The sequence below is a fragment of the Misgurnus anguillicaudatus genome, chromosome 4 (genome assembly GCF_027580225.2).
Source record: "Misgurnus anguillicaudatus chromosome 4, ASM2758022v2, whole genome shotgun sequence".
Taxonomy (NCBI): domain Eukaryota; kingdom Metazoa; phylum Chordata; class Actinopteri; order Cypriniformes; family Cobitidae; genus Misgurnus; species Misgurnus anguillicaudatus.
Window position 1 is genome coordinate 17,189,495 of NC_073340.2, and position 26,843 is coordinate 17,216,337.

General features: G+C 35.5%; 1 protein-coding gene and 1 non-coding gene across 4 annotated transcripts in view; one reads left to right on the forward strand and one right to left on the reverse strand.

Moving 5' to 3' along the window:
• Nucleotides 1-25,043, forward strand: part of fam20cb (FAM20C golgi associated secretory pathway kinase b) — a 63,664-nt gene extending 38,621 nt beyond the window's left edge. The window contains exons 4-10 of the mRNA XM_073866824.1: nt 1,325-1,417; nt 6,917-7,032; nt 20,199-20,379; nt 22,887-22,996; nt 23,460-23,541; nt 23,693-23,752; nt 24,224-25,043. Coding sequence (XP_073722925.1) covers nt 1,325-1,417; nt 6,917-7,032; nt 20,199-20,379; nt 22,887-22,996; nt 23,460-23,541; nt 23,693-23,752; nt 24,224-24,482 — 901 coding nt within the window. The 3' untranslated portion in view covers nt 24,483-25,043. The remainder of the gene's footprint in view (nt 1-1,324; nt 1,418-6,916; nt 7,033-20,198; nt 20,380-22,886; nt 22,997-23,459; nt 23,542-23,692; nt 23,753-24,223) is intronic.
• LOC129420749 (uncharacterized) lies at nt 11,416-22,841 on the reverse strand. Of its 3 annotated transcripts, none has more exons than XR_012369230.1 (6): nt 22,633-22,841; nt 19,946-20,355; nt 17,278-17,489; nt 12,648-12,773; nt 12,405-12,560; nt 11,416-11,636 (listed from the first exon to the last, which is right to left on the reverse strand). It is a non-coding gene; the product is annotated as an uncharacterized protein (transcript). The 3 variants fall into 3 exon arrangements; XR_012369231.1 differs by having other exon boundaries at nt 11,420-11,636; nt 20,273-20,355; nt 22,633-22,818; XR_012369232.1 differs by lacking the exons at nt 19,946-20,355; nt 22,633-22,841 and adding an exon at nt 18,329-18,689 and having other exon boundaries at nt 11,420-11,636.
• Nucleotides 25,044-26,843: the final 1,800 nt, after the last annotated feature.

Below are 26,843 nucleotides of genomic sequence, written 5' to 3' on the forward strand. Positions count from 1 at the left end.
AAGAGAGGGAGAAATCTCAAGTATGTTTGAAATGAAGCCTGCCGAAAACATTTCAACAGGAACATATGAAGTTGTGCAGTCGGATAAAAATAGGTTCCCTGGCTCTTGTTTGGAGGGAGGCTTGCCTGGAAAATAATCTGTCCTCTGTTGACCTACAAGTATCGATTAAACAATATTGTTGTTCGGTTTGTTATTAATTAATCAGGTGAAAGATTTTGAATTTGAGTGAAAATGTTTTTACAGAAAATCTTTGTGTTTCCTTTAAATAACCACAACAAAATTGCACTGCAAGAATTTTAACTCAATTTTGATGTCCTGGGATATTATTGGGGTAAAACTACAGTACTTAAAGGAACGGTATGTAGGATTGTGGCCAAAACTGGTATGCAATCACAAAACTTGTGGCTAAAACTGGTACTGCAATCACACAACTGGTGGCCAATACACAACATGACAACATAAACATCAGTTGAGGGCTGCAACTCAACTTTTTAAATGACAATATCCTGGCCAGACCACTATTGTCAGTGATATAAGTATTTGAAATGAAAATTATTTCTTAATGTCTAGTGACATATCAGGGCCATTTTATGATTAATTGATATAAATTTCTTACATACTGTTCCTTTAATAATAATAATAAATTAATGGATTAAAGGTCATGGAACACTAAACTAAATGTTGTTTTTGAAAATTCATATTAAAGGTGCAGTGTGTATATTTTAGCAGCCTCTAGTGGTAAGGTTGCGCATTGCAACCAACGGCTCAGTCTACTGCTCACCCCTCGGCTTTTGAAACGCATAGAGAAGCTACAGTAGCTGCCACCAGACAAACATGTCATCTTCAGAGACAAGTTTGTAAAAAAGTTTGTCCAGTAAGGGCTTCTGTAGAAACATGGTGGCACAAAATGGCGACTTCCATGTTAGGGGACCCTCAGTATGTAGATAAAAACGTCTCATTCTAAGGTAATAAAAACATAACAATTATGAAAGGTCTTTACACACCTCTGATAATATAGTTTTGTATTTTATTGTGCATTTCTGTCAAGACATCCTTCTAAAAACTACATACTGCACCTTTAATATTATATTTATTAATATTTATTTAGTTTTTTTTATTTTAGTAAAAATCATTAAGTAGCTTTATAAATAAAGTTGTTCATAAATATGTCTTAATAGTGGATCACAGCCATCCAGAAATAATGGAGATATTTCCTAACCTGTGCTTAATTTTCCACAGGGTGGGTTTATTTTTAAGGGCCAGGGCTGCGATTATGGTTTTGTTGATGAAAGGGACTCACAGCAGATTAACCTTTGCCTTGCAGGCAGACACGGGAGCAGGAGACGCCCCCCGACTTCTTCTACTTCTCCGATTTCGAGAGGCACAATGCAGAGATCGCCGCATATCATCTAGACAGGTAAAGGGCTGCTCACCTGGAGTCATAAACGTCAGCCTTTGGAATGAATAGTTTTATTTGTGCGGATGTATGTGTGAGTCTGCACATGTTTATTTTCCTGGGAGTGTATATGAAGGCATGCATGTGTTAGATAGCACCTACAATAAAGAAATGTATTGACATACAGTACTGTGCAAAAGTCTTAGGCCACCATCACCAGCTTTGTTGTTTTAGCAAAGTTTAATGTCCATCCATATGTATTTTTCACTCTTTTTTAAGATGCAAACAGAAAATACAGGAAATATGTACACAAAAAATTTTCAGAACTAAATGTCTTCTTCAGGCATCAGTCAGTATTTAGTGTGACCTCTCTTGGCACTAAACACATCTTGAGCTTTTTTTGAGGAGATTAAAGTGCTGAAGTCATTCGATTAGATTTAGATTTAATTTTATTTCGGTTTAAGAGATCTTGCAGCTGCCTGCTATTGCTCAAGTGGAAGGGGTGTTTACCCTAAATACTTGACACTTCAGCTTATATTTTTATACTGTTTTTAATACTACATACACATTTCCTGTATTTTCTGGTTGTATTCTAATAAAGAGACTGAGCAATAATTATATATGATCACTATACATTTGCAAAAACAACACATATAATGGTAGCATGGTGGCCTAGGACTTTTGCACAGTACTGTAGTTTTTTTCATGCATAGTAACATGGTTCTCTTTAAGTACTACTGTATGTACATATCATGGTATGTAAAGATGATTATAACTTCACCAGGGTACAACCACAATATTTTTTGTATATAATAATATATCATTTTTCTCTCTTTATGACCACAATATATGCTACGGGTCAAACACACCTACTGTACTCATTCATTATTTTTACTATACTTTTAAGTACTGTTACCACACAAGTGTTCCTGTTGCTTAGTTGGGAAAGCATGGTGCTGGGTCATGGGTTAAATTTCTAACCTGGATAGAAGTCATTGCTAGATTTATACATTTAATAAAAACTCACTAGTAAGTATAGGAATTATAGACTATGTAGTGACTTAAAATGTTTAACAAATCGAAAGTCTTGTATTTCTGCGTCTTTAAAGTTTGCCTTTACTTCATATGGACCATCCTGGGACTTTCACTACTTAAATCAATTGTCATCAATTTAATAAAGTCGAGTTTGATCCATAGGCAGTGGCGTCTCGTGACTGCTCATCCGAGGGGCGCCAATTCAAAATAAGTGTTCGGAGTGTTGTGTGTGGTTCCCTTTTCCGGGGTGTGTGTTCTTCGTGTCGAGAGATCCTGTGTCGCGTGTTTTGTCAAAATAAGTGCCTGGGGGATTCTCACGAAAACTTGGTTTTAAAAAGCATGAAAATGTAAAAATTGCTTAAATTTGTTTTTTTTCCACCAGACATTGAAAAACAAAGTCTGGAGTAAATGGGAACATTAATTTAAAAACTTTTACTTATCATTTAACACTTTTTGTAACATAATTTAAAAACTTAGACCTAATCTCATTATCGCAACAGTCAGAAAACATCAACACTGACATATTTTCAAAATGACATGACAAACCTGAAAGAACATAATTTGGAGATTCTGCACATGCATTTAAAATCAAAGTATTATGCTTCTATTAATAAAATTAACATTTAATAAGCATCTGTTGCGGTAATGATAATCAAAATGTCGTGTAAGCATTCTGACAAGACAATATTTTATATTAACTGTAAAAAAATGATCTTACCTGGTAGCCATCTTGAAGTAACTGGTCCATGTGCTTGGTCACTCAAAATCACACTTTATTAAAATTCTGTATGTGTGCTTAAACTGTTCTCAAAAAGTGTTGCGGAGGATGAGAACATCAGGCATGGACACATCATTTTCCTAATTTTTCTTCATTATTATTATACATGAATATTCAGTAAATATTTTTTCTGTCATCTAAAGTAGTCTAGCAAAACATCCATTTTTTTTTTTATATTTTTGTGTTAATTTGATTAAATTACAACATAAAGCATGTTCAAACACAGCCGGACGCATTGCGGTAATGAGAATTTCAGCAGAAAATGAGATAAAATTTACAATTATAAATTCTTATGTTGAAATCACACATTTTGCAAGGTAGAACACAGTATTGTGTTAATTCCGATGCTTTTTAATGTTACTATATTACACATTTTAAAGCTTAAATCATTAGTGCCGTGGTGTTTCAATGGTTTTGTGAGAATCACCCGCCTGCTGCACATGCGTCAAAATCGTTTATGATAAAAGAGGCGCTCACATTCACAAAATACAAGCAAGACACTCCCTTAACAGTAAACTCTGATAACGCATGAGATTATGCGAGTATCTGGCAAACAAAAACCCTTTAGATGCGTCTGCAGCAGGCACATTTTGACAAAACACGTGATGCACATAGGATTACTCGGTGCGCAGAATACATATTTTGAAATGACAAACCACACACGACGGGCTAGGTTGGGTATCGATTCAGATGTTCCAGATCGATTCGATTTCGATTCACAAGCTATTCAAATTGATTTGATTTTCGGTTCCGATTTTTATACTCTATTCTCGATTCAACTCAATGAATATAGATTATATAGAATATTATATTGTAATATATTATAATATAGACTGAATTAATGAATGACAGGCTCGCCTCTTGCTCCTTGGTAACATCGCGCAAAACAAAAAAAGGGTGACATTGAGTGGAGAAGACTAGTAATTAGATTAACGTTAATCTTACGATCAATGTTTGCAGAAATAAAATTGAAAAAAAAAATCGATTCTTGGCCTGTGAGAATCCATTTTGAATCGACCACAGAAAAAAATTATTAATCGAAAAATAAAATTTTTTTGCCTACGGGCTACATACATGTTGTGACAATCTTTGCATTGTGCGCCCTCGAAAAAAGAAGTCACCGGCCACCACTGTCCATAGGCATTATAGATTTGTCTATAAAACTAAATTTAAGCATTTAATCATTTATTGTACCTTTAGGTAAAAAATATAATATACTAAGTCAAATGTGTCATCATATGTAACTGTGGGGCAGGATTTGTTTGCACAAGATTTTTTTATGTTGGTGTGACTGCACACGATGCTTATGGGTTATCCTATGTTTTCAGCACATTGAATTTGCGTTCATACATAGGTGTGAAAGTACAGATTGCGAGTTTAATGGGGGCACTGAGCAGCGTGAAACCTGCAGTTTTACATTCATAAAATACCAAATCCAGAGAGAACATAACAACCGACTGTGAACACAAACCCATCCGTCAACATCCCATCACCAATAGAGCTTCATCCAACAATGTCCGCTTATAGACTATTAGCCCTCTGATAAGTGTCAGTAAGTGATTGAGAGACTTTCATCTGTATGCCACAATAACCCATCTGTCCGTGTCAGCTCATTTCATGTTTATTGGTTGCTTGCAATAGTGATATATGAGTCAGATATTCCCAGAATCTGTGGGATTTATTGCTATTATAGTTTATTTCCATCCTTATACTTTTTCTTCTTTTGTTTAATGTGATTGGATGGGTGTGTTACTGTCGGCAGGGAACATTGTCGGAAAAAACTTGCATTTTCATCCTGTTTTCCAGTAAAATATAAAAATGTGCTTGTTTTATATGTAACAAAATGATGTGAGGTATATACTTAGAAGGGACTGAAAAGCATTTTTTCAATCTTTGACATTGCCTTTCACAGTCAATTCTAAAGATATCAAGGTTAAATTTTTATTTCATTACGTAGGATGAAAACCATAAACTCAAAAAATGACTTTATAGCTGTGTTTTTCATAGGGTTGGGTCACAAATGAGCTTTGCAATACAGGGCAGAAGACCCCCCCCCCAAAATGAGCCCCATATGCTCTATAAAAGTCCCTTCACACAGCTGTTGTGTCATGTTGTTATTACGTGCTGTCCTGTATCCAGAGTCCAGCCCTCCTCTCTAAACCCTGGGCACAATATCATCATTCAACAGGCCCGGCCCAGACCGGCTAGGTCCGCTTTACTTCCGTCCGCACATCTGGCCGGGAATAAAATCTACTCGGCGCACACAGGCATGTGTGTGGGTAGACAGCACAAAACCAAACACATGAAAAACGCCTGCTTTTCTAAATAAAGGTCCTCCGGGTTTGACAAAAGTGCAGGTTGCTATTTCTATTTTTAAGCAGCGTGACCCAGTGGGCCTCTGCGTCCTCCCGAGCCCACCAGTGCTATATCCAACAACATACTATTAATTATCTGATTTTAGTCGATGGGAAGGCTCATTGTAGTGTGGCTTTAGGGAAGAAGAGTGGTTTGGAGGGAGACACTTTAATTGGGTCCCAGTGAGTTATGTATCATACAGTGATTGTGGAGGAATGACTCCTGCACACAAACTCTCTCTGTCATTTCTGTCAGGATGACTGGGCAATCAGTAGTTTCAAATGCTTTTATCCTTTAGGCCCCTTCCATTAGTAGATTTCAGGGGATTTTTTTTAAAGTTGCCCTGTCAGCAGACGGTACACACATGCACGCAGCAGGCAGGAGGAATAGGTTTTAAAACATGAAAAGCGGGGAAACGGCACATAGCTGATGCAGATGTACCTACTGCCTAAGGAAAGAAAAAGGAAGAAAGAAAAAAAAGAAGTCCATGTAATGACCCTTATGTTTAAATATGCTAAAGGTTTGTGGTATGATACCCATGTTTCTTTTGACTGTACTGATTTATTATTAAAGTTGTTTGAAATGTATTTGATTTTGTATGCTTTGTGCGCCCTCTACTGGTTGAAATTAATACCAATTCAGCCTCACTCTCTCAGATGTGTTTTATTTCATGCTGTGCCGTAAGAAAAGACAGTGGGATGACGTCAAAGTACCGCGAGAGGAATTCGAAATCAGACTTTTCCGCATTATTTGTTGAATATCTTTCGCGGTATTTAGATGTCATCCGCTTGTCGGTTCGTTCTTGCGTCGCGCATGAAGGTTGCAGCCTGCGTAGGTTGCGTATGCAGGGTGCGTGCACACGTCATCAAGCGTGGTTTATTTAAGTTATCTGACATTACATTCGCAAGTCATAAGCATATTAAAATATTTACTATTAACTAAGAATAACTTTTAAATTGTTAATATTCTGAAACAAGACAGTCTTGCTGACGTATGCAGCCTGGAAATGCGACCTTTGGAGGCTGCAGCCTTCGCATTGAGACACGGCCGTTCTGTAGCATGTGGTCACGCGAGGTCAAATTTAAATATTAATATACATATTTACAAATTAAAAGATAATTATCTCTAAAATCAATCTTTTTTTATAAAAGTCAACACTTTCTGACTGAAAAATGTACATATAAGAGTAAAATGTTGAATAAAAATTACAATCTGCTAACAGTTAGCACTGGTAAACCGTCATGTGCATGATACATTGTGCAACAATGTATTAGGCTACATTGTAAAAATGTATGTAGAATATAACAAATTATTAAAGTAAAAATAAACTTCCACATTTCATTGATCAACAGGATATTGGATTTTCGTCGAGTACCACCGGTGGCCGGAAGACTGGTGAATATGACTAAAGAGATCAGAGACGTGACCCGTGACAAAAAGCTGTGGAGAACCTTTTTTATTTCACCAGGTATGCACCATCTGTAACATCCTCATAATTGTAATGCATCATTTACTCACCCATCCTCATGTTGATCTAAACCTATATGAGTTTCTTTATTAAGTTGAACACAAAATAAGATATTTTTATGGGATGGACCACACGGTACATTGTCTTTCATAGTAGGAAAAGTAAATTTTTACAATCTGAGCAAGATAACAATTTCTTATCAGGAGCTTAAGATATGATTTGTCTTTTCCTTTTAATAAATTTCTTCTGTGCTAATCTCCAACAATTTATCTTATCTTCAAGCGACCAGTTAAAGCCGGGGGTGTAACTGGACCCCCCTGACATCTGACTGACCGGCCACCCCAAGTTTAATGGGCTACTTTCACTTCCTTCGATAGTTCACATTCAGACTGGGTAGCTAATTGACAGGGTTTATTTTGACGTGCGGCAACGTAGCACATTGTTAAAAACAAATATTGAGAGAATATTAACGTACGTTGCAAATTTGACTTAATTATTTAATTGTATAGGCTGGAAGAGTGTGTATTGTTTGTCTTTTTGTTGACTGAATATAATATAGATTGGCCTTTCTTTTTCTGTTTACACTGTTTCTACAACAAAACTTGACACGGCAAGCCTCGAGTCAATAAATTGCCAATATCTCTGCTAAAAAAGAGATATATTCTCTGCTAAAAAAGAGATGCTGCATGGGCCAAAGCAAACAAATAATCATATGGACTCGGTTAATTACAGAAAAATAAGAAATCATTTTTAAGCAGTAGTTTTAAATATAGTGTACTTAAATATTAAAACACAAAAGTTTATATTTCATTGTATTTAATAATTATTTAAAGTTTTGGATTAATTTTAATTTATAAATATTATTTACTTAAAAAATTTGAGTTGGTTTACTTAAAAGTTTTGAGTACTCTGAACTTGTCGAGTTTTACAGTGTAAATTGTTTACAGTGTACATTTTCATAATCTGAAGAACCTTTTTTCAACTAAAGAACCTTTTGTGAAACATATGTTGAAGTTAGACAGAAAAGGTTCTGACATCGTCGTGAAGCACCTTTATTTTTAAGAGTGTTGTACACATGTTGTTGATCACTGGTAAGGCATTGTTAGGTGAATTACCCACTTACATCTAAAAGTCTTTTATCTTACTACACCTACAGTATACTACTATACATCTACTGCTAAACTGCTTTTTTACAGGAAGACTAAAGAGTTTTGCTCCAGTATACTTCTTTATATCCACAGAAGCTACTGTACTGAATCCAACACTAACACATTTAATTTATTCTTCTTTTAATTCACAACAAAAATGGACTAAACGCCTTTTAAAGATGGTTACCTGCACTTCAATGAATGTATTGTCAAAGGCAATGGTTCATTATCAGAACCAAGTTTTGTTTACATTATAAATATAATTTTCTCGGCATTAGTTACTATTTTGTTTCAAATCTAACAACAGGATCTTTCATTTAATCCATGTTTAATTTATATCAGAAGCTGATAATTTTTGAGCTCCTTTATACCAAAGATAAATCAGCCTTTATTGACATACTATGTGTTGCTTTTAAAAGATTTATATTTCATCCTTAGCATGATTACTCACTAGCTGACAGCTTTAAAAAAATAAGTGTTACACCCGCAACATACAGTAAAAACTATAATAATGCCTGACATACCACATCACTTTACTCTTTTTTTATTTTAAGGAATAAGTACTTTGTTAATAGTTTATACATGTTCACGACAATCAAAACATCCATTTAGGGTGAAGAAAAGAACATCATTGGTTTGTATTTTTATTAAAATTATTAATAACACAAACACTGGTGTCAAAGGTATTCATATTCATAACTCGGGTAAAAGTATAGATACTAGGGTTTTTGAAGTATCAACTCAAGCTTTTTACTCAAGTAAAAGTACTGGTTTCCTAACTACTTAAAGTATAAACGTAATGTAAGGGAAAAAGCCATTAAGGACAAAAGCTTAGGCTGCACCACAGGGGTCTATTGTGCACTACCCTACCTTCTCAAAAAACAGTTTTCTAAAGGCCATTATATTAAAATGTTAATGTTAAAAAAAATTGGGATGCAATAGGCCTACCTCTGTTTCATCCGCATATATCTCCATTAAAAATAAATGCATTTTAGTACAATGCAAACAAATACATTAAAGTAGTGGTTCTTAAACTGGGGGAAGCGAGGTGGTGCCAGGGGCCGCAGTTTTTTAATATTTTATAAAATACATTACTTTATCATAAATTCTGTGTAATTAAACCTCAGAAAAATAAGGCTACTAACCAACAGCAATACATTGTATAATTTAATATGTTTTGTTTGATTAAAATTGTAAGTTTTAGAATGTTTTATGTCATACATTTTCTTTGGGGGAGGGGGGCCTTGAAGGGATGCACCATACACAAAGGAGGCTGCATGCCGAAAAAGTTTGAGAACCACTGAATTAAAGAACCATATATGTGTACTACTGAGCATTAATGTTTTATATGGAGAGGGAGATATGCGTCCAATCAAATGGAAAGACAGACTAGGATTATACCATTATGTGAAAGAAGAAACGGGGATAGATGCTTCAAAAAGCTAGTGGAGTGGTGCAGGCCAGGTACAAAGTGATAGAGAGAGGAGGGGGAGTATGATTTAAATGTAAGCGCGTTGGAAGAAAGTTAAGGCATTTACCAAAATGAAGCAGAAAGTTATGTCATGAGTGAAAACCGGGAAAAAAACTAATTTTGCCTTTATTTATTAGGTTTGTTTGCTGTGGTTCTGTGTTTATAATAAAACTTTAATTAAACAATTGAACAATAATGTAAAATAATAATTATTGTATTTTTTGTAACAAAAAATCATAAAAATAAGGCTTTTATAAAAACAATTGATACAAAAATTGCATACCGACACACAAACCATTCACAGTTGCTAAATTGGGCTAAAAAATAAGTCTCCCAGTGATGCTATATAAAGAGCCGGCTCTTCTAAGGGAGCCGAGCCAGAAGAGCCGAATGTATGAAAAGACTGCCCATCACTACAGTAAAGTATAGATACCCCAAATTTCTACTTAAGTAAGATAACAAAGTATTTGTACTTCATTACTTGACACCTCTGAACACAAATAAAACATACCACATACAATACACAAATCTTAAATCATCATGAAGTATTTTAGACTTAAGTCTGTTGTAGTAAAGATTCAGTTTTTACAGAATTTTCTTAAATGACAGCCAAAAGGTAATAAATGCTTATCTTTCCAAGAGTATCTCAGCATTAGTGGAATATAAGGTTTAATATTAACCCGTTAAAAAAACCAACAGCCGTTTTCAGGCCAAATCATGAAATTGACATGCCCACACTAAAACGGTTGTAGTTTCTTAACCCTTTGACCTACAGACACAATCAGAATTCAGATATGTAAAAAAGCAAAAAGTTATAGACACTAAAGTTTGGTGAAAAAATTATTAACATTAACATGTTTTTATTTCATTAATAATGTCATATTAAATGTGCCATACCAACCTAAAATAACATAGACTTAGGAGCACATGTCTGACCAATCTATGTTTCAAATTTGATGATGATTTTATAAAAATTAGGTTCCTGTAAGCTTTGAACTTCACGATGGCACATTTTCAAAAATGTCCACTGGGAGGCCTCAAAACACCCAAGTAGTATAAAAAAAGTAATAGTGCAATTTAGATGTACCACATCTAGCAAATCTTCATTATTTGCAAAATGTTTTTTAAAATAACACACACAAAATAAATTATGTTTTATGATTTTTATTTTACAAAAAAACTGCAAAATATTTAGGGTAAAAAAATCCTTTAAAAAAGTAAACTATTTACAACTTGAATGTTAATCAGAGAAATGACTAAGCATTATTTTGATAGGTGAGAAATTGCTAACTCGGACGCAATTTTAAATACGTTATGATTTTCCATGTTCTCGTTTGCAGTCCTTGCACTGCTTTGTAAAAGCCGTCCACATCAACGTAGCCTTGGACGAATTAAAGCAACTGGAAGCACAGCCTCCAAGATTTAACAGTTATATAATAACAGAGATGCAAGAGTGTAAAAATCAGTGTTTGCTTATAATTCGTCATAAGGAGCGTGTGAATGTTAATCTTCATTTAATTCCCCCATGTTAAGATGAACGTTAACTTCTTGATTCGATGACGCGGGCGTTCTCTGTTTTTTTTTCTTTACAATAAATACAGTAATGACAGCCAACACACACAACCCAATAACTACACACAAAGTAAGAATCAAAGGCAGTATATAAGATGGTCCATTATCACTACACTCAGCATCATCTTTTTCTGTTCCTGGTTTAATTGCTATTTTCCCAAGAGATTCACAGCCGTTAAAGAGAAAAAAAAAAATTGATCTTCAAGTCCTTGTGTAAAACAATAACAAGCTTTGGTATGACAAATAATAATGATTCATTTTAAGTGTTAAACATTGTTATTTTTAAGCATGTGGAAAGTCAACATTGAAAAATAAAATAAATTGTAATTACTTTGTGTGTAGTTTGCAGAGTGTACCATCTGAATATGAACCAGCAGGGCAGTCTGCACACTCCGTATTTTGAAATTCTGTTCCTAAAAAGAGATTTATTTTTAATATAACAAAAGTAACACTCCTTACAATATGTAAAATGTTTTTCAATTTCATAAAACTAAATCTTTTGGCTAAATCTCAATTCTAAATCTTCATTGAATCTCCTTTCAACAACCAGTTATTGGGTCTCATTCACTAATAATTACGTACGTTTTTTTCCTATTTATTATCGGTAAACTTCTGTTTTGCTTTGCATTTTTAATTTGGGAGGTTTTGCTGTTGCTGGAGGAAGCCATGCTGTGTGTCCACCGAAGTAACGTAAAATAAGTATTGGATGCGTTAACAAATGACATTTAATATGACAGAGACACGCATCTGTATCTAAAATAAAACAGACAGGTGATCAAGTGATTAACATTTGGACTTCTCATTACATTTACATAACGTATTAGGCATTAAGCAGACGCTTTCATATAGATTTAAAAAGTGAGGATGGATGTAATATGTTATACAGAAAATATACACTAAATTTTATATATCAACATCATTAACTTTATAATTATAGCCTAGTATTTGATTATAGCGTACCAATTGTTTTAGGTTTTGTTAAAATTTTGCGTACATTTAGAACAAATTTTGATACGAACGTTTTTGTTGAATCATGATTTGTTCGTGAAAACATCAGTACGCACATCTCATGCACAAATGTGTAAGCATGCTTAATGAATAAGACCCAATGTCGTCTTATACCACTGGACTGTTGAATGCTTTATTCTGATTGGTTGAATGATGAATTGATGATAACTAACCGGTCTGGTTGATATACTGTCCAGGTGAGCAGGTTGTATGCTTTCTGGCCTGTAAACAGCTTTTCCCCTTTACGTATATACAGTAATGACCTGGCAGAGGCTCACACACTGTATTTGATGTCACTGTACATGCTTTCTTTACTCTCAGGCCATTACCTTTCAAGAGAAAGTGAAAAGAAAGTAAAACACAAGAAGAATTGACAATGACACGTCTGAAAAAATGTAAAGTGTACTTTTACTTACTTAAATCACAGACAAAACATTGCAGACACTTGGATAATCCGTTAGAGGAGTCAGTGTAAGTGTCTTTAATACATGATATACATGTTATGCTTGTGTTCTCATCACAGTGTATTAAAACTCGCTTTCCTAAAAAATAAGTGTCAGATTGGAGTCAAGCTGCATATACTGTACATGATAAAACACCAACATAACACACTGTTCAAAGACTTTACAGCTGAAGCTTGTCAAACAGTAAAAATCTGCAACTTTTTTTATGATTATGTAAATACTATAGCTCAGGGCTAGTCAACTGGCGGCCTGCGGGCCAAATGCAGCCCTCCAATCTTTATCCAGCCTGCCGGTCATCCTTGTCTGATTTAAAATCAGCGTGGTTACTTTAAAGCTGCCTTTTCACTGTACATGACAAATGATGGCTATTAAACCCCCCTGCGTGGGAGCCAACCATCTGCGGATGTAAAATTTTCAGATCCAATTTGAGCTTTGGATGTGCAACTACACCACATGTGACACGCCAACTGAAAGTGATTAATCCTTTTTTTTACCTTTATCAATAACACTTAAATCCTTTAAAAACGATTGATCACTGATAAGTAAATTAGGTATAAATATATTCGTAGATTAAAGGCTCTTGTGCTGGAATGAGCTTCTCTCCCATGTTGACACGGCTTTATGATTAAACTACAATTTTAATCTGACTGCCACTAGGGGGCAAACTCCGACAGTCGTGTCCAAATGTATTGTACAATGGAAAGGTGGTTTAGCTCAGTGGTTCCCAACCTTTTTAGCCCCAAGTACCCCCACAGCCCTATCAGTAAGGCTCAAGTACCCCTTCATCGAAACTAAACCAAAGTTGTTTTTTAAAGACAAATAATTAGTAATATTAATTAATTGATTTTAAACATTAAAGTAAAAAGCACTGACTGATGAAGCATGTTTATTTCAACAAACCACTATCATTGCGATCAGTGTTTGCATTTTATCAGCTCATTTGCATTTTAAAAGACACACCCAAAAAATGGCACATTTTGCTCAAGCCTACAAAATGAATTTTGACATGCTATAATTAATTATCTGTAGGGTGTTTTGAGGTAAAACTTCACATATGGACTGTGGGAATGCCAAAGACTTATTTTACAAATTAAAAAATTTCATCATATGACCCCTTTAACGGCCAGATACTAACCGCTTGCGCAAGCCATCATTTTGGCGTTAAATAACGACTGAACTTACTAAAGACACGCAGTAGATATTTAGCTCTGAAAATGTGTTATTTTTGCGACCTTATTGCATATGCATTTGTGGAAGTTTTCCTACATTAACATTAATGCGAGAAGAGTATTAAATTTTGCCAGAGGAACATTACATACTTTAAAAATATATATATATAGTTTGCCAAGTCATGCTATGTTTAATTTGCTGGAGAAAAGAGGAGAAGTCACGAGGAGAAGTCAAATCAGGTATTTCAAAACCTCTTTTACCCGTCATCTTTCGTCCTCCGGTTCTTACTTTTACTTAGCTGGAATTTCACACTCCGCAGTCCGCATTTTCATTGCGATGTCCTGCCGAGGTCTCTTATTTGCATCCCTGTACTAATTTGCGCTGCTCTTATAGATTGCAGTGGTCATTAGAGAAATGTGCTTATGTCATTATTGTGCCTGTGTATTTTATTTGCGCCTTTGTAGTAAATCACACGCAAATTTTCCACTCCGGCGCTTATTTGGAATTGAGCTCTCACGTCCTTTTTAGTAAATGCCCTAAATTTACTAAAATCTCAATTTAAGTTACTGATAATTAAAGTGTGCAAATAATTTAAATTATTCTGTTAAAATATAAAGAGAAACAAAATGTGTTAAGACATTCTCTATTAATACAAAAGACATCATACGGGACAAAATATGTTAGCCAAAAACAATGCAAAAGTTATTTTGCATAATTTGAAAATGCAATGGCAGCGGGAATGAATATTATAACATTATTTGAACATTATTTATAGTTAATAAACTTTGTGTCTTTAGAAACTATTCAAGTTCACTGAAAATAGTCAGATCGTTCTTGAGCTGGACATCGCTATTGCGTTTGGGATCATGCAGCGCATTTACTCTTGACAACAAATTATATTAATGATAAGATTAAAACTACAAAGTTGTCCTTTTTACAATGCTTTCCTCACAAAAATCAATCTTAGGTAAATGACTGGACAAACGAAAGACATTTTTATTAAAAGTAAATGAGATCAAAGCAAAATGTAAATCTTTTCGCGTACCCCCTGGAAACTCTTCACGTACCCCCTGGGGTACGCGTACCCCCGGTTGGGAATCACTGGTTTAGCTTATACATCTTTAAAATATATTTAAAAAAACATGAAGTGCAATTTTAAATGTTGTGGTGACGCAAACAGAATCCGCGACCTGCACAGACTTGTCTGAAGCAACATGTCTGCGGTGTTCCCTAGCTCCCGAGGTCGTGAATCAGTACGGGTCAGCTCGCACGCGATTCGCTGATTAATAACGCAAATTTAAGTAGGGAAAGTTTATCATTTGCACGTGTTTCAAAGGCTTGCAAATGTTAACATTCAAGTCATTTTAAAACAATTTAGCCCCATAAAGGCGGCAAAGTGAGCAGTTTTCTGTACACACAGACGCACATGCGGTTGAATGTGTCCGGGCCAGGTCCAGTCAGACGTGATCATCACTATGCCCTGCAAAGATCAGAACTCTTGATGTGTAAACTTTAGAGAGAGTTGCGCTACTGTGTCTCAAACTGTAGTCCATTAAAATACATTTGTCAAATAGAGCACTGAAAAACAATGTTTTTATGTGGAGCGACTGTTTATGCTGCGCCGTTTGGAATTCGCACTCCGTCTGTGTGTGCGCGCACGCGTTTAACTGCACCCAGTTGTGCATACATGGAGAGACGCGTTTTAAAAACCAAACAAACATTAAATCTTTCTGTTATTGACAGGGCACATACAAATAAAACGATCTCCACTTTTTCTAATGAAAACATTTGTTTATGTCTTAAGTGCGTATGTATAGATTACAGTCAGAAACCAGTCTGTGCTTATTTGGTCTTAAAGAGACAGTAACCTCAATTAACCTACTTAAGTCTGTGTCATTAATGTTAATCAAACAACCCAAAACAAAGAGAAAATCACTTCAGTAGCTCTAAAAAAAAAAAATTATATTTAATTTATACAATAAAGACAGTGTTATGATTCATTTAATTTGATTTCTGTACCTAATATGCTAATTTCAGACCGTACTTAAAGAGTAACTAAACCCTAATCCAACATTTTTTAGTTACTGATCTGTAAGAATGACGGTTTATTATTGCTGTTGATTGATTTAAGTAAGTTTTTTGACATTTGGATATAAAGTGTTTCAATACTACAATATATGGTGTAAAAACGTCTGAGTGCTGCCCTCTTCAGGTTGAACGGTGGCTACTGCAGTTGAATTTTCCTATTGGATGTTGGGTCCAAAAAATGACTCGTGACGTAAGCAGGTTCAAGCTTACCACGCCCTTGTTACGATCTCACCACACACTTGGTACAAGCTTAGTTCGTCCCCTATATCTCTGTTGGGATCTGCCTACTTTTCTTGCATTTTTCAAATATTGCCAGTGGGTGGAGTCAGGCTCTGACCAGGGGTTTAGTTACGCTTTAATGTGCAACTTAGTTCTTTTTTTATAAATGTTTGTAATTTCTTTATTTTTATTCAATTTTTCCCACCCCTTTTTTGCCTCAAAAATAATGTGATCCGAACCGTGAGTTTTGGTTTTTGGCCTTGGTTTTCCCCTTTTTCGGTTTCGGGCAAGAATTTTTATTTTGGTGTATCCCTAATTTTGTTTCGGTTTTCGGCCTTGGTTTCCTCTTTTTCGGTTTCAGACAAGGATTTTCATTTCAATGCATCCCTAATAAGGAGAAGACTGGCTATATGTTGTGAAATACTTGAAATGTAACAATTTATGAAAGTTCAACAGTTATAAACACAAGAAGTTTAAGAGCTCCCATTACGGTTAGTGCTATACAAAAATACATGTGTTGATTACTTACACTAGCACTTTTTTGTGCAATGTTCATATAGTTGAACTATTAACATTTGGCTCTTGCAATGTTAAACCGCAATTGTAACAATTATTCAAATGTAACATTTTAATTTACATATCAGCAATGCTCACTTAGTGTTTGGCAGTTTGGTTTGGTCAGTCCCATGGGAACTGGTAGGATAGTCACCATTATTATTATTAAAACATCCAGATATCATTCAAGTTACTTAAAGGTAAAAATAAGAAAATCCAATTACTAGGTGTACCTGTCTACATGAACAACAGATATTACAGATGTCAGACTATATCAATTAAGTGATGTAATTACATGACCACATTAAGGTAGAAACAATCATTTTGAAGTAAGATGTAGAGTGGACCTTGACAGTGAGATCATGGGCGTAGATTTGGTTTGGTTAAAGGGTCAGCAGTATGTTTTCATTAACCACTAATCGTATAATTTTTGGTGAAGGGGGTTTAATTGCTATTTTTGATTATTGGGTGGGGGGCTTCCTAAAAATTGAAATAAATGCCAAGTGTCACAATCAATTTAAATTAATCTTAGATTATTAAATGGACTCACCTGCATCACACATTGGACAGCACTGGCCATTTATTTCATACTCTCCATTATAACAAGCTGCTATACAGAGACTGATGTTGATGATTAGACGTAGAACAGTTGAAAGAAGAATATGGTGACAGTTTATCCACATATTCTGGGATAAAATGAAACATCGCTGCTGCAGAAGTGATGAATGACTCTTAGTGTTGTCCCTCTCTTTCCTTAAGGTTCTGCAAAAGAGACTGGTGTTAGACAGCTTAATATAAATTATTATATAAATATAAATATAAAAGAGGCCATGTTTTACCAACGTCTCTTTTTCCTCATCTATTTCACAAAAAGGGTATGTCCGTTACGGCGAAAGTGACTGCGGTTACGCCCACTGAGTGGCAAAAGACATAGCGGCAGCATTTGTATACAGTGTGAAATCAGCACAGATGCTTGGAAAATGTAACTAAGTATTGTCCACCTCTGCAATCAAATCCAACTAAATTCAATTTAAGCTGATAATAGTCAGTTTTACTGGCATTTTCGCAGCAGCCGCTATGAAAACCAGCTATTTTGTTGAACGTTTGCCACTCAACATGGCGAGTTCCGGCGTGGGCACGTGGAAAGTGCCGTCTATGCATACCCTCTAAAAAAGGCAGTGAGGTGGACTGGAGCGGAAACAGCGGCGTTTCATGACCCTTTATAGACTAATGTTAGGTCGAAGATTGACTGAGAACAAATGTTTTTTGTTTCAGTGGGACTAAAGTGTTTCTCCATAGTTGCTAGTGTGAGTTTAATTCACATTTAGCGCCTTTTTACAATAGTGCATTCAAAGCAGCCTTCCATTAATAAAGAAACACACACGCATGCAATTTTCCTGCATATGTAACGTTAATCCAAATGTATTCATTTTTAAAGATAAAGCGCACGGCTTTTAAGGAAATGGAAGTCTGTAACTATTCTTTTAATTAAATACTTTTTAGACAAAACGTTTGTTTCATCATAAACAAACATTTAAGTGCTGATTATCATATGCTCATTACGTTAGTATTTAAAGTATTAAAAATAAAAATAACGTTACCTGTTTCGCCTGCGCGACTCATACTGTGTAGTGTGTAGACTGTACAAAAATTGTCTGAACTCTCAGTCTCAACTTCAAAAGATTCTAACTTCAAAAATTGCGCGTCAAATGAATTTGGCAAATAGCGACCGAGCGCAAAGCCTCTGAAATCCAATTAGATATTTTCTATGTTATTTAAACGTAGGAGTTTGTCTAGCCTGCTCTCTCTCTCTGTCCCTCCCTTTTCCCATGCACACAGGAGACAGCAGAGTTTCCCACCCACATCCTGCTTCTAATTGGCTCTGACCCAGATGGCAACGAATACTAGCCAATCAGATTTTTTTTCTGGCTAGGAAAACGTAGTCAGTGAGTGACGTGAGTGTACAGGAACAATTAGGCTTGTTTGAGATGCAGCTTACCTTGCCTGAAATTCAGACGAGAGCAGACGGCTGCAGTAAGGGGAGGAGTGAAAAAAGAGCTTTTAAGTCAGACACTTCACCAATCTCGCAGTCCAGTCAACTACAAACGTCAGCATAGGCAGAGATCACGTTCGCGTATTTTATCGCGGATTAAATAGATGCAACTTAAATACCAATAAATTCATTTACATAAAGATGTTTATAAGGAGAATCAACGAAGGTGAACTGTTCGTTACTGGAAAAGGTTACTTAGTTAATGTTGGGATGAATAAATCTAGTGGTAATACAAATTCGTTTCTGTTGTGTGAAATATAAACAGCTCACAGTACAAATAAATCAACACCAATACAAAAGTTTACAGGAATTCATAAAAAATATAAATGTCATAGTAAAGAACAATTGAATTAATATAAAAACTACTACAGGAATTAGAGTTTTTAGAATTAACAAGTCATCAGCTGACATAACCTGGCCAATGAGCATTAAGCTGTGTCGTCAGCAAGTCTTTTCCCATCGTGCTTTTCGTCAACGCAGTCGGTGGAGAGCAACTGCGCTCGGCTGTAGAATCCGACGAGCCCGCCTCTCCATCGCGAGAGTTATTTTGCACACGTCAGCGTGACATCAGAGCAAGTCGGACGTAAGTCGGACACTTTTCTAACCGACATGCATCTTGCGCGGATCACCGGTGATCGATTCTGCGCAGAATTTGCTCATCTCAAACAAGCCTAATAACAAACCAGAAGTTTTTATATGCTTTCGAACCCAAAAAACGAGCGTTTAAAGACACAAAAGTGGATACAGGCAACTATTCATAGTACTACTATTACTGTGCCCACTGGAGGGAAACAATGTGGCGATCCACATTTGTCTTCTTAAAGGCTGGGTTTTACGGCTCGGTAACGTTAGCTTATAAAAAACTTATTTCTGTATTTTTAGCTTGTTAACTTTACACCCTGTCACGCAGCAGCTTTTATGCATTATTCTGTTTTTTTGTTATAAGACAGAAATGGCAAGGAGTGACAGCCACATAAGCTTTGCATTAACGTTATGTCACATATGGTTTAGTTCCGCTCTTAGCACATCACTGCTAAAGATCATTATAACCGCTGTATAGAAACTAATACACAGCTCCTACATAAAACATCATTTACGAGATCTTTTCATTTGCATATTTATTATATATTTTTATTATTTCATAAAAACCATCGTGCTTTTTTACCTTAAATGATCAGTAGATGGCGCTGTTATAAATCCATTGTCTTTCTTTGTTACACAGTCTTACTTTTGTAGGTTTTTAAAAGTATGCCTTTGACTGTCAGTAAAGTAGTATCAGTTTGAGAAGTGTGTGATATAATTATGTAACTATTAATGAGATACAAATGTTTATAAAAAGTATTGTGTTTGAAAGTTGTATTTTCAGTCTAAGTGTAAATAATTTTTATTTTGTTGTTCACTATCTATCATCCCTCCAGCCAATAACATCTGCTTCTATGGTGAGTGTTCGTATTACTGCTCGACTGAGCATGCTCTGTGTGGGAAGCCTGACCAGATCGAGGGCTCATTAGCCGCCTTTCTGCCAGATCTGGCTTTGGCCAAGCGCAGGACCTGGAGAAACCCCTGGAGGCGATCCTACCACAAACGCAAGAAAGCAGAGTGAGCACACATTTTATTCAGAATGTACAAAAGTTTGTTTTTGGGTTACAACTTTAAAAAAATAAATTCACAGTAATGCCATAGAAGAACCATATTTCTTTCATAAAGAACCATTTCTTTCATAACTTTTTATAGTCCACAAAGAACCTTTTTTAAAACAAAGTTCTTGACTGGATGCATTAAATGCTAATATTTCTTGTAACGGCAATAATTTACTCTTTGCATCACTGTCCAGCAATTCCAGTAGGTTGTCAATGTTTTGGGGAAAAAACTGACCATATTGTGTTGAAAATCATGGTACAAACCTGCAGATTTTCAGACGTTAAAAGGTCATAGAAATTAATAAAATCTTAAAAGTAACTTTTAACTAAAAATTTGGTTACACTTTACAATAACATTGTATTTATTACCTTAGCTGCATTACCAGAAATGCATAGGCAAACATGCAATAAGCAATATAGTATTTTTAGCATTAATTGTTCTTTGTTAAAGGAATAGTCCATTTTCTAAAAAAAGAAAAATCCAGATAATTTACTCACCACCATGTCATCCAAAATGTTGATGTCTTTCTTTGTTCAGTCGAGAAGAAATAATGTTTTTTGAGGAAAACGTTGAAGGATATTTCTCATTTTAATGGACTTAAATAGAGCCCAACACTTAATTCTTAACTCAATACTTAACAGTTTTTTTAACGAGGCTTCCCACATAGACTTTTCCTATAATGTTGCTTAATGCCTGTACAGCTGTGTTAGTTCATTGTGCATTAACTAATGTTAACACACACAACTTTTAATTTTGAAAACATCCTTGTTGATGTTGAAATGTAGATGAGCTTAGATTAATAAATATTGTAGATGTTTTGGTTATTGTTAGTTCATAACTTTATTAACAGCATTTAAATATGCAGTTTGTAACTTTTAGAAGGATCTCTTGACAGAAATGCAATATAATATACCTATATTATCTATATAGATAAAAACATCTCAATCTAAGGTAATAAAAACAATAGTTGATTATGTAAGGTCTTTATACACCACTGATATGGTGTATAAAGACCTTGCATAATGAACTGTATTGTTTTTATTACCTTAAAATAAGACGTTTTATCTACTACATACACCGCAGGTCTCCTTACATGGAAGTCGCTGTCATGTTTTTACAGTAACCCTAAACAGACAAACTGCATGTAATCATCTGAGAGGGATAAAATGTTTGTCCTGTGGCAGCTACCGTAGCTTCTCTTTGTGTTTCAAAATTGAGGTTGGTTGCAATTCCCAATCTCACCACTTGATGTCACTAAAAACCCACACTGGACCTTTCATAATTAAATAAATGAAGTAATAATATAAATATACATTTTTAAAAAAATGATTATTTAATGTTTATTGTGAGGAAGTACTCTTTTAAAAAATACTTTATTTTATGTTTTACGCCCTGTAGCCACACATGATAAACAAAATACACTCTTAAAAATAAAGAGTTACAAAAGATCAGGATGTATGGTTCCAAAAAGAAACTTTACCATCCACAAAACTTTCTGTTGTACAAGATTCTTTATAGTGGATTAAAGTTTTACGCGCTATATAATGATTAGAGAGAAATTGTTTTTTTAAGAAGCTCTGACTTAAAAAGTCTTCTTCTATGGCATTACAGTAAAGAATCCTTTACAGTACCTTTATTTAAAAAGTGTAACTGCACTCAGCATGTGTACAGTACTGTAAATATGTACTCCATAAGTATGTGTGTCAGTGCAAACTTATTCTGCCCTTATAGACCAGTTCAAATGATGTAAACAACACTGGTCCAGAAACACTTCCTGTTACAGTTTGTGACAGTTATTTTTTATTTCACATATATTATTATCTTTAAGATGTTTATTTAACTTCAGTTAATTCAGGTTTATATGTTCTGTTGATTTATTTTATCCCAACGTTTATCTAGTGTTAAAAAACGGGAACAGGAAGTGCTTCTGGACCAGTATTGTTTACATCTTTTGAAATGGTCTATAGAGCGTGACTCTGCTCCATTAGACAAATAGTGAACACTTGAATAAAGTCCCAAGGTGATCTTGCTTGGTTATTATTCTTTACTGTTAAACTTCAAAAAACAGAAAATATAATATATAAATAAACATTACAGGAAAACACAAATACACTAACTATGCATCTCTTGTACTGTTGTTTTGCATATCAATTTTCATTATAACATCTCTTACATAAATGTAACACTTGATTAAAGTTATATATTACTCACAGTCAAACGTTTTCTGAGGGTAAACTCTGTTATAAGAAAGCATGTGTGAGCTATGCTGCGACATCCTTACATCTCTCACGTTTCTAAAGGGAACTGAAACATACGCACTTTCGTTGCGAGATCGCGATTTCAAAATAAAAGTCCCGGATGAACTAATTCACAAGTTACACAAATAAAATTATAAAATAATGCACAAAAATACCACTTTACACTCTAAGGGCAGCACAAAACTAATGGTGTCTGTGTGTTTGTAGATGGGAGGTTGATCCAGATTACTGTGAAGAGGTGAAGCAAACACCACCCTATGACAGCGGCACTCGTCTGCTGGACATCATGGACATGACAATCTTTGATTTCCTTATGGGTAAGATTTCAGAAACGACGACCACTTGTACACAAACCTGTCGGGTTAAAGGGAAAGTTCGCCCATAAATGAAAATCCAGTCATAATTTACTCACCCTCATGTTGATCTAAATCTATAAGTTTCTTTATTCTGTTGAACACAATAGAAGATATTTTGATAAATGATGGTAAGTACACAGTTGACGGTACACAATTTTTTTATAGTATTAGTTTTTTTCTACTATGGAAGTCAATGGGTGCCAACAAATTTGTGCTGCCATCATTTGTCAAAATATCTTCTTTTGTGTTCAACAAAAGAAAAAACTCATACAAGTTAAGAGTAAATTATGTCAGAAATTTTGGATTAACTATACCTTTAAGTTAAAGCCAGTAAGTCAGCCAACAATCTAAGTGGCTGATTTAATCAAGGTATTTATGTAAAATGTATGCAATAGTAAATATGTTTATATTGCATTTCTTTAAGGAAATATGGATCGTCATCATTATGAGACCTTTGAAAAATTTGGAAATGAAACGTTCATTATTCATCTTGATAATGGAAGAGGGTAAGACATAACTCATATTTTTTCTTCTTTTACCATAAGCATCAATAAAAAACTGCCATACATACAAGTGATGTGCTGCTTATATTTTCCAAAGGATTGTCATATAAATGTAATAATCATTTTTCTGTCCGATCTCTCTCTAAATCTTCAGATTTGGTAAACATTCCCACGATGAGCTTTCCATACTGGTGCCTTTAAGTCAATGCTGCAGGTTGGTATTATACAAGCTAGGGTTGTAACGGTACGATAATATCGCAGTTTCACGGTATACGATATTAAGCAGTCTTTATTATTATAAGCAGCATCAGCTATAATGACCCTTAAAAGTTTTGGGTTGAACATGTTTTATTATGTCAAACTTTTTTTTATGAAAAAAACCTTTTTATTGAAGTATGAGTCTACCATTACAAAAATAGAGAATCTGAATGTCAATATGTTGCCCTAGTAGGACACACAACGGCTAATTTATTTATAACTTAAATCTTTTTTTGCAATAAAGTCATTCCCCGGTAGAATCGCATTATTAAATGTACAAAATGCTTAGTTTCTACATGAGAAATGATGAGTTTATGAAGTGACAGTCCTGTTTTTTTAGATGATTATTTTGCATTAATAAATTAAACGTTAAAAAGGAAGAACTTGGTGTTTGGTTATTAGTAATGATTTTTACTGCTTGACTCAGGGTGAAGAAGTCCACCCATTTACGGCTTCAACTGTTGGCTAAGGAGGAATATAGACTGAGCGTTCTAATGGAAGAAAGCCTCCAGACAGACACCCTCTCACCAATCCTCATAAAACCTCACCTGGACGCCATGGACCGGAGACTACGCCTGGTGCTTCAGGTTCTGGCTGACTGCATTGAGAAAGAGGGATACACTAACGTTGTAGAGGATGACATGGGCACAGAGGGTACAGACACGGGCACGGTCCCACAGAGGTAGTGGGCACAGACCGACCAGGTGCCCTCGACGGGTTTTTTGAAGTCCTACCTTGACTCTTATGGGCCATGAACATCTTGCAAGAGATGCTCTTGTTGATAAACTTTTCTGAATTCAGTGAATTCCAAAGACTCATTCAAAAACCAATGGACCATGTGTTAGAAAATGATTCACTGTGGAGAGAAAACGGTCGAGAGACATTGATCTGTAATTAGCATCCAGAATGGTAGCTGATCTTCGCAGGCGTTAGAAAGCACGCAGTGGTTCTTAACTGGTTAGTCGTGACACAGAAAGGGATGACAGTCCTGCTCTGACCAGCGTTGGAGATGTTAAATGTTCAAATAAATTTTATAAAAATATATAAAAATTGACACACTGAGAAAAGTTAAAGCCACATAGTGGTCACTGATTTGCACAGGTTGGCTTCTGCTGTTGTTTTTACGAAATTGTACATTTTGCTATTCAGACTAGGTCATGTTAATAATTTTGCATATTGCTGGGCTTGTGCAGTTCTTGTGACGTCTAATGTTAATAAATTTAAATCTAGTTCATCCAGAAATAAAATTACTGTCATCATCCGCTCACCCTTTTGTCGTTTCAAACCCATTTCTTTTTCTGAACACAATATGAGATCACTTATCCAGTGTGTGATATCCAATGTAAATTCAATATAATGACACAATATTATAATGCTTAAAGTGACCAAGAGTGTCAGCTATGCGTGTGACTTGCTGACCATTTCATGTACTATGATCGGTGTTGATTGAAGACAACCTGATATTTAAGCATCTCCAGCTTAACCTTGCGAAGACAGAACTGCTTGCCATATCATCTGAACCAAAGATTCAGCACAACCTTTCCATTCAGCTAGGTTCCTCAACCATCACCCCTTCCAGGACGGCCAAAAACCTGGGAGTGGTCATTGATGATTTTGCTTCACGGAGCATGCTGCCAGCACTGCTCGCTCTTGTAGGTTCATTACTACAATATTAGGAAAATTAGACCTTTCCTAAATGAGCACGCTACGCAGGTCCTAGTCCAAGCTCTTGTCTTATCCAGACTGGACTACTGCAATGCGCTAATGGCAGGGCTACCAGCCTGCACGACCAAACCCCTACAGATGATTCAGAACGCAGCGGCAAGAGTTGTCTTCAATGAGCCAAAGAGGGTGCACGTCATTCCTCTCTTTGTCAAATTACACTGGCTTCCTATAGCAGCTCACATCAAATTTAAGGCTCTGCTCCTGGCCTTTAAAACCATCACTGGGTCAGGACCCCTTACCTTCACTTACCTATAGAGCCTTATGAACCCTCTCTATCCCTGCGCTCTGCCACCGAGCGACGGCTTGTGGTGCCATCTCAAAAAGGGAAAAAAACACTAGCGCGTACCTTCTCAGGAGCTGTTCCACAACTCTGGAATGATCTGCCGGTCGTGACACGATCTGCTGACACTGACTGTAGCTGTCTTTAAGACTCGGCTAAAAACCCATCTCTTTCGCCATTACCTCACTTCCGAATAACGGACTTACTATCTTTCTCTATTTCTCTTTATCTCTACACTTCTTAAAAAAAATACTAACAATCCATTGGCTATGTATACTCTGTTGGACTTGATGAGACTAGTTCCAGTGCACTTATGTATTGCTGTTCTTGTGTTGCTATAATTGCTTCTATTGTTTACCTCACCTGTAAGTCGCTTTGGACAAAAGGGTCTGCTAAATGACTAAATGTAAGCAAATTCACAGCTGTTAAGAAACCTCATAGACACCTTGTTGTTGTCATGAGCTATTGAATCCACTTGGTCAAATTAGGACCCCAAATTGATTCTATTGACTGAAATAACTTTTAATGAGGATTTGTCATGTTATTAAACTAACATTTTTGGGGAAAAAACTTTTCAGGGGCCTATGATGCATCTATAGCCTATACAGTTTATTAATTAGGCCTAGTAATTATGGACTACTAAAGTATAATTACTAATGGTGTACTACAATTTTAAATTGCATTTGATAAGCTATACCACATGTGGACTTAACTGTGCCAAACACTAATACATTTGCGTTAGATTATTCGCGTGCGCTATAAAAGCTTTACCAAGAGACTAAACACAATGCAGTGTTTTTCTTCTGATGGGAACTGATGTGAACCACGCCGTACATTGTATTTCATGGTAGGAAAAACAAATTCTTACCATCTGAGCAAGACAGCAACTTATCAGGAGCTCAATATATGATTTGTCTTTTTCTTTTAATAAATCTTTTCTGTGTTTATCTCCAAACATTTATCTTATCTTCAAGTGATCAGTAACAAAGCCAGTGGGGGTACATCTAACTGCACCCCAAGTTACTTTCACTTCCTGTGCTAC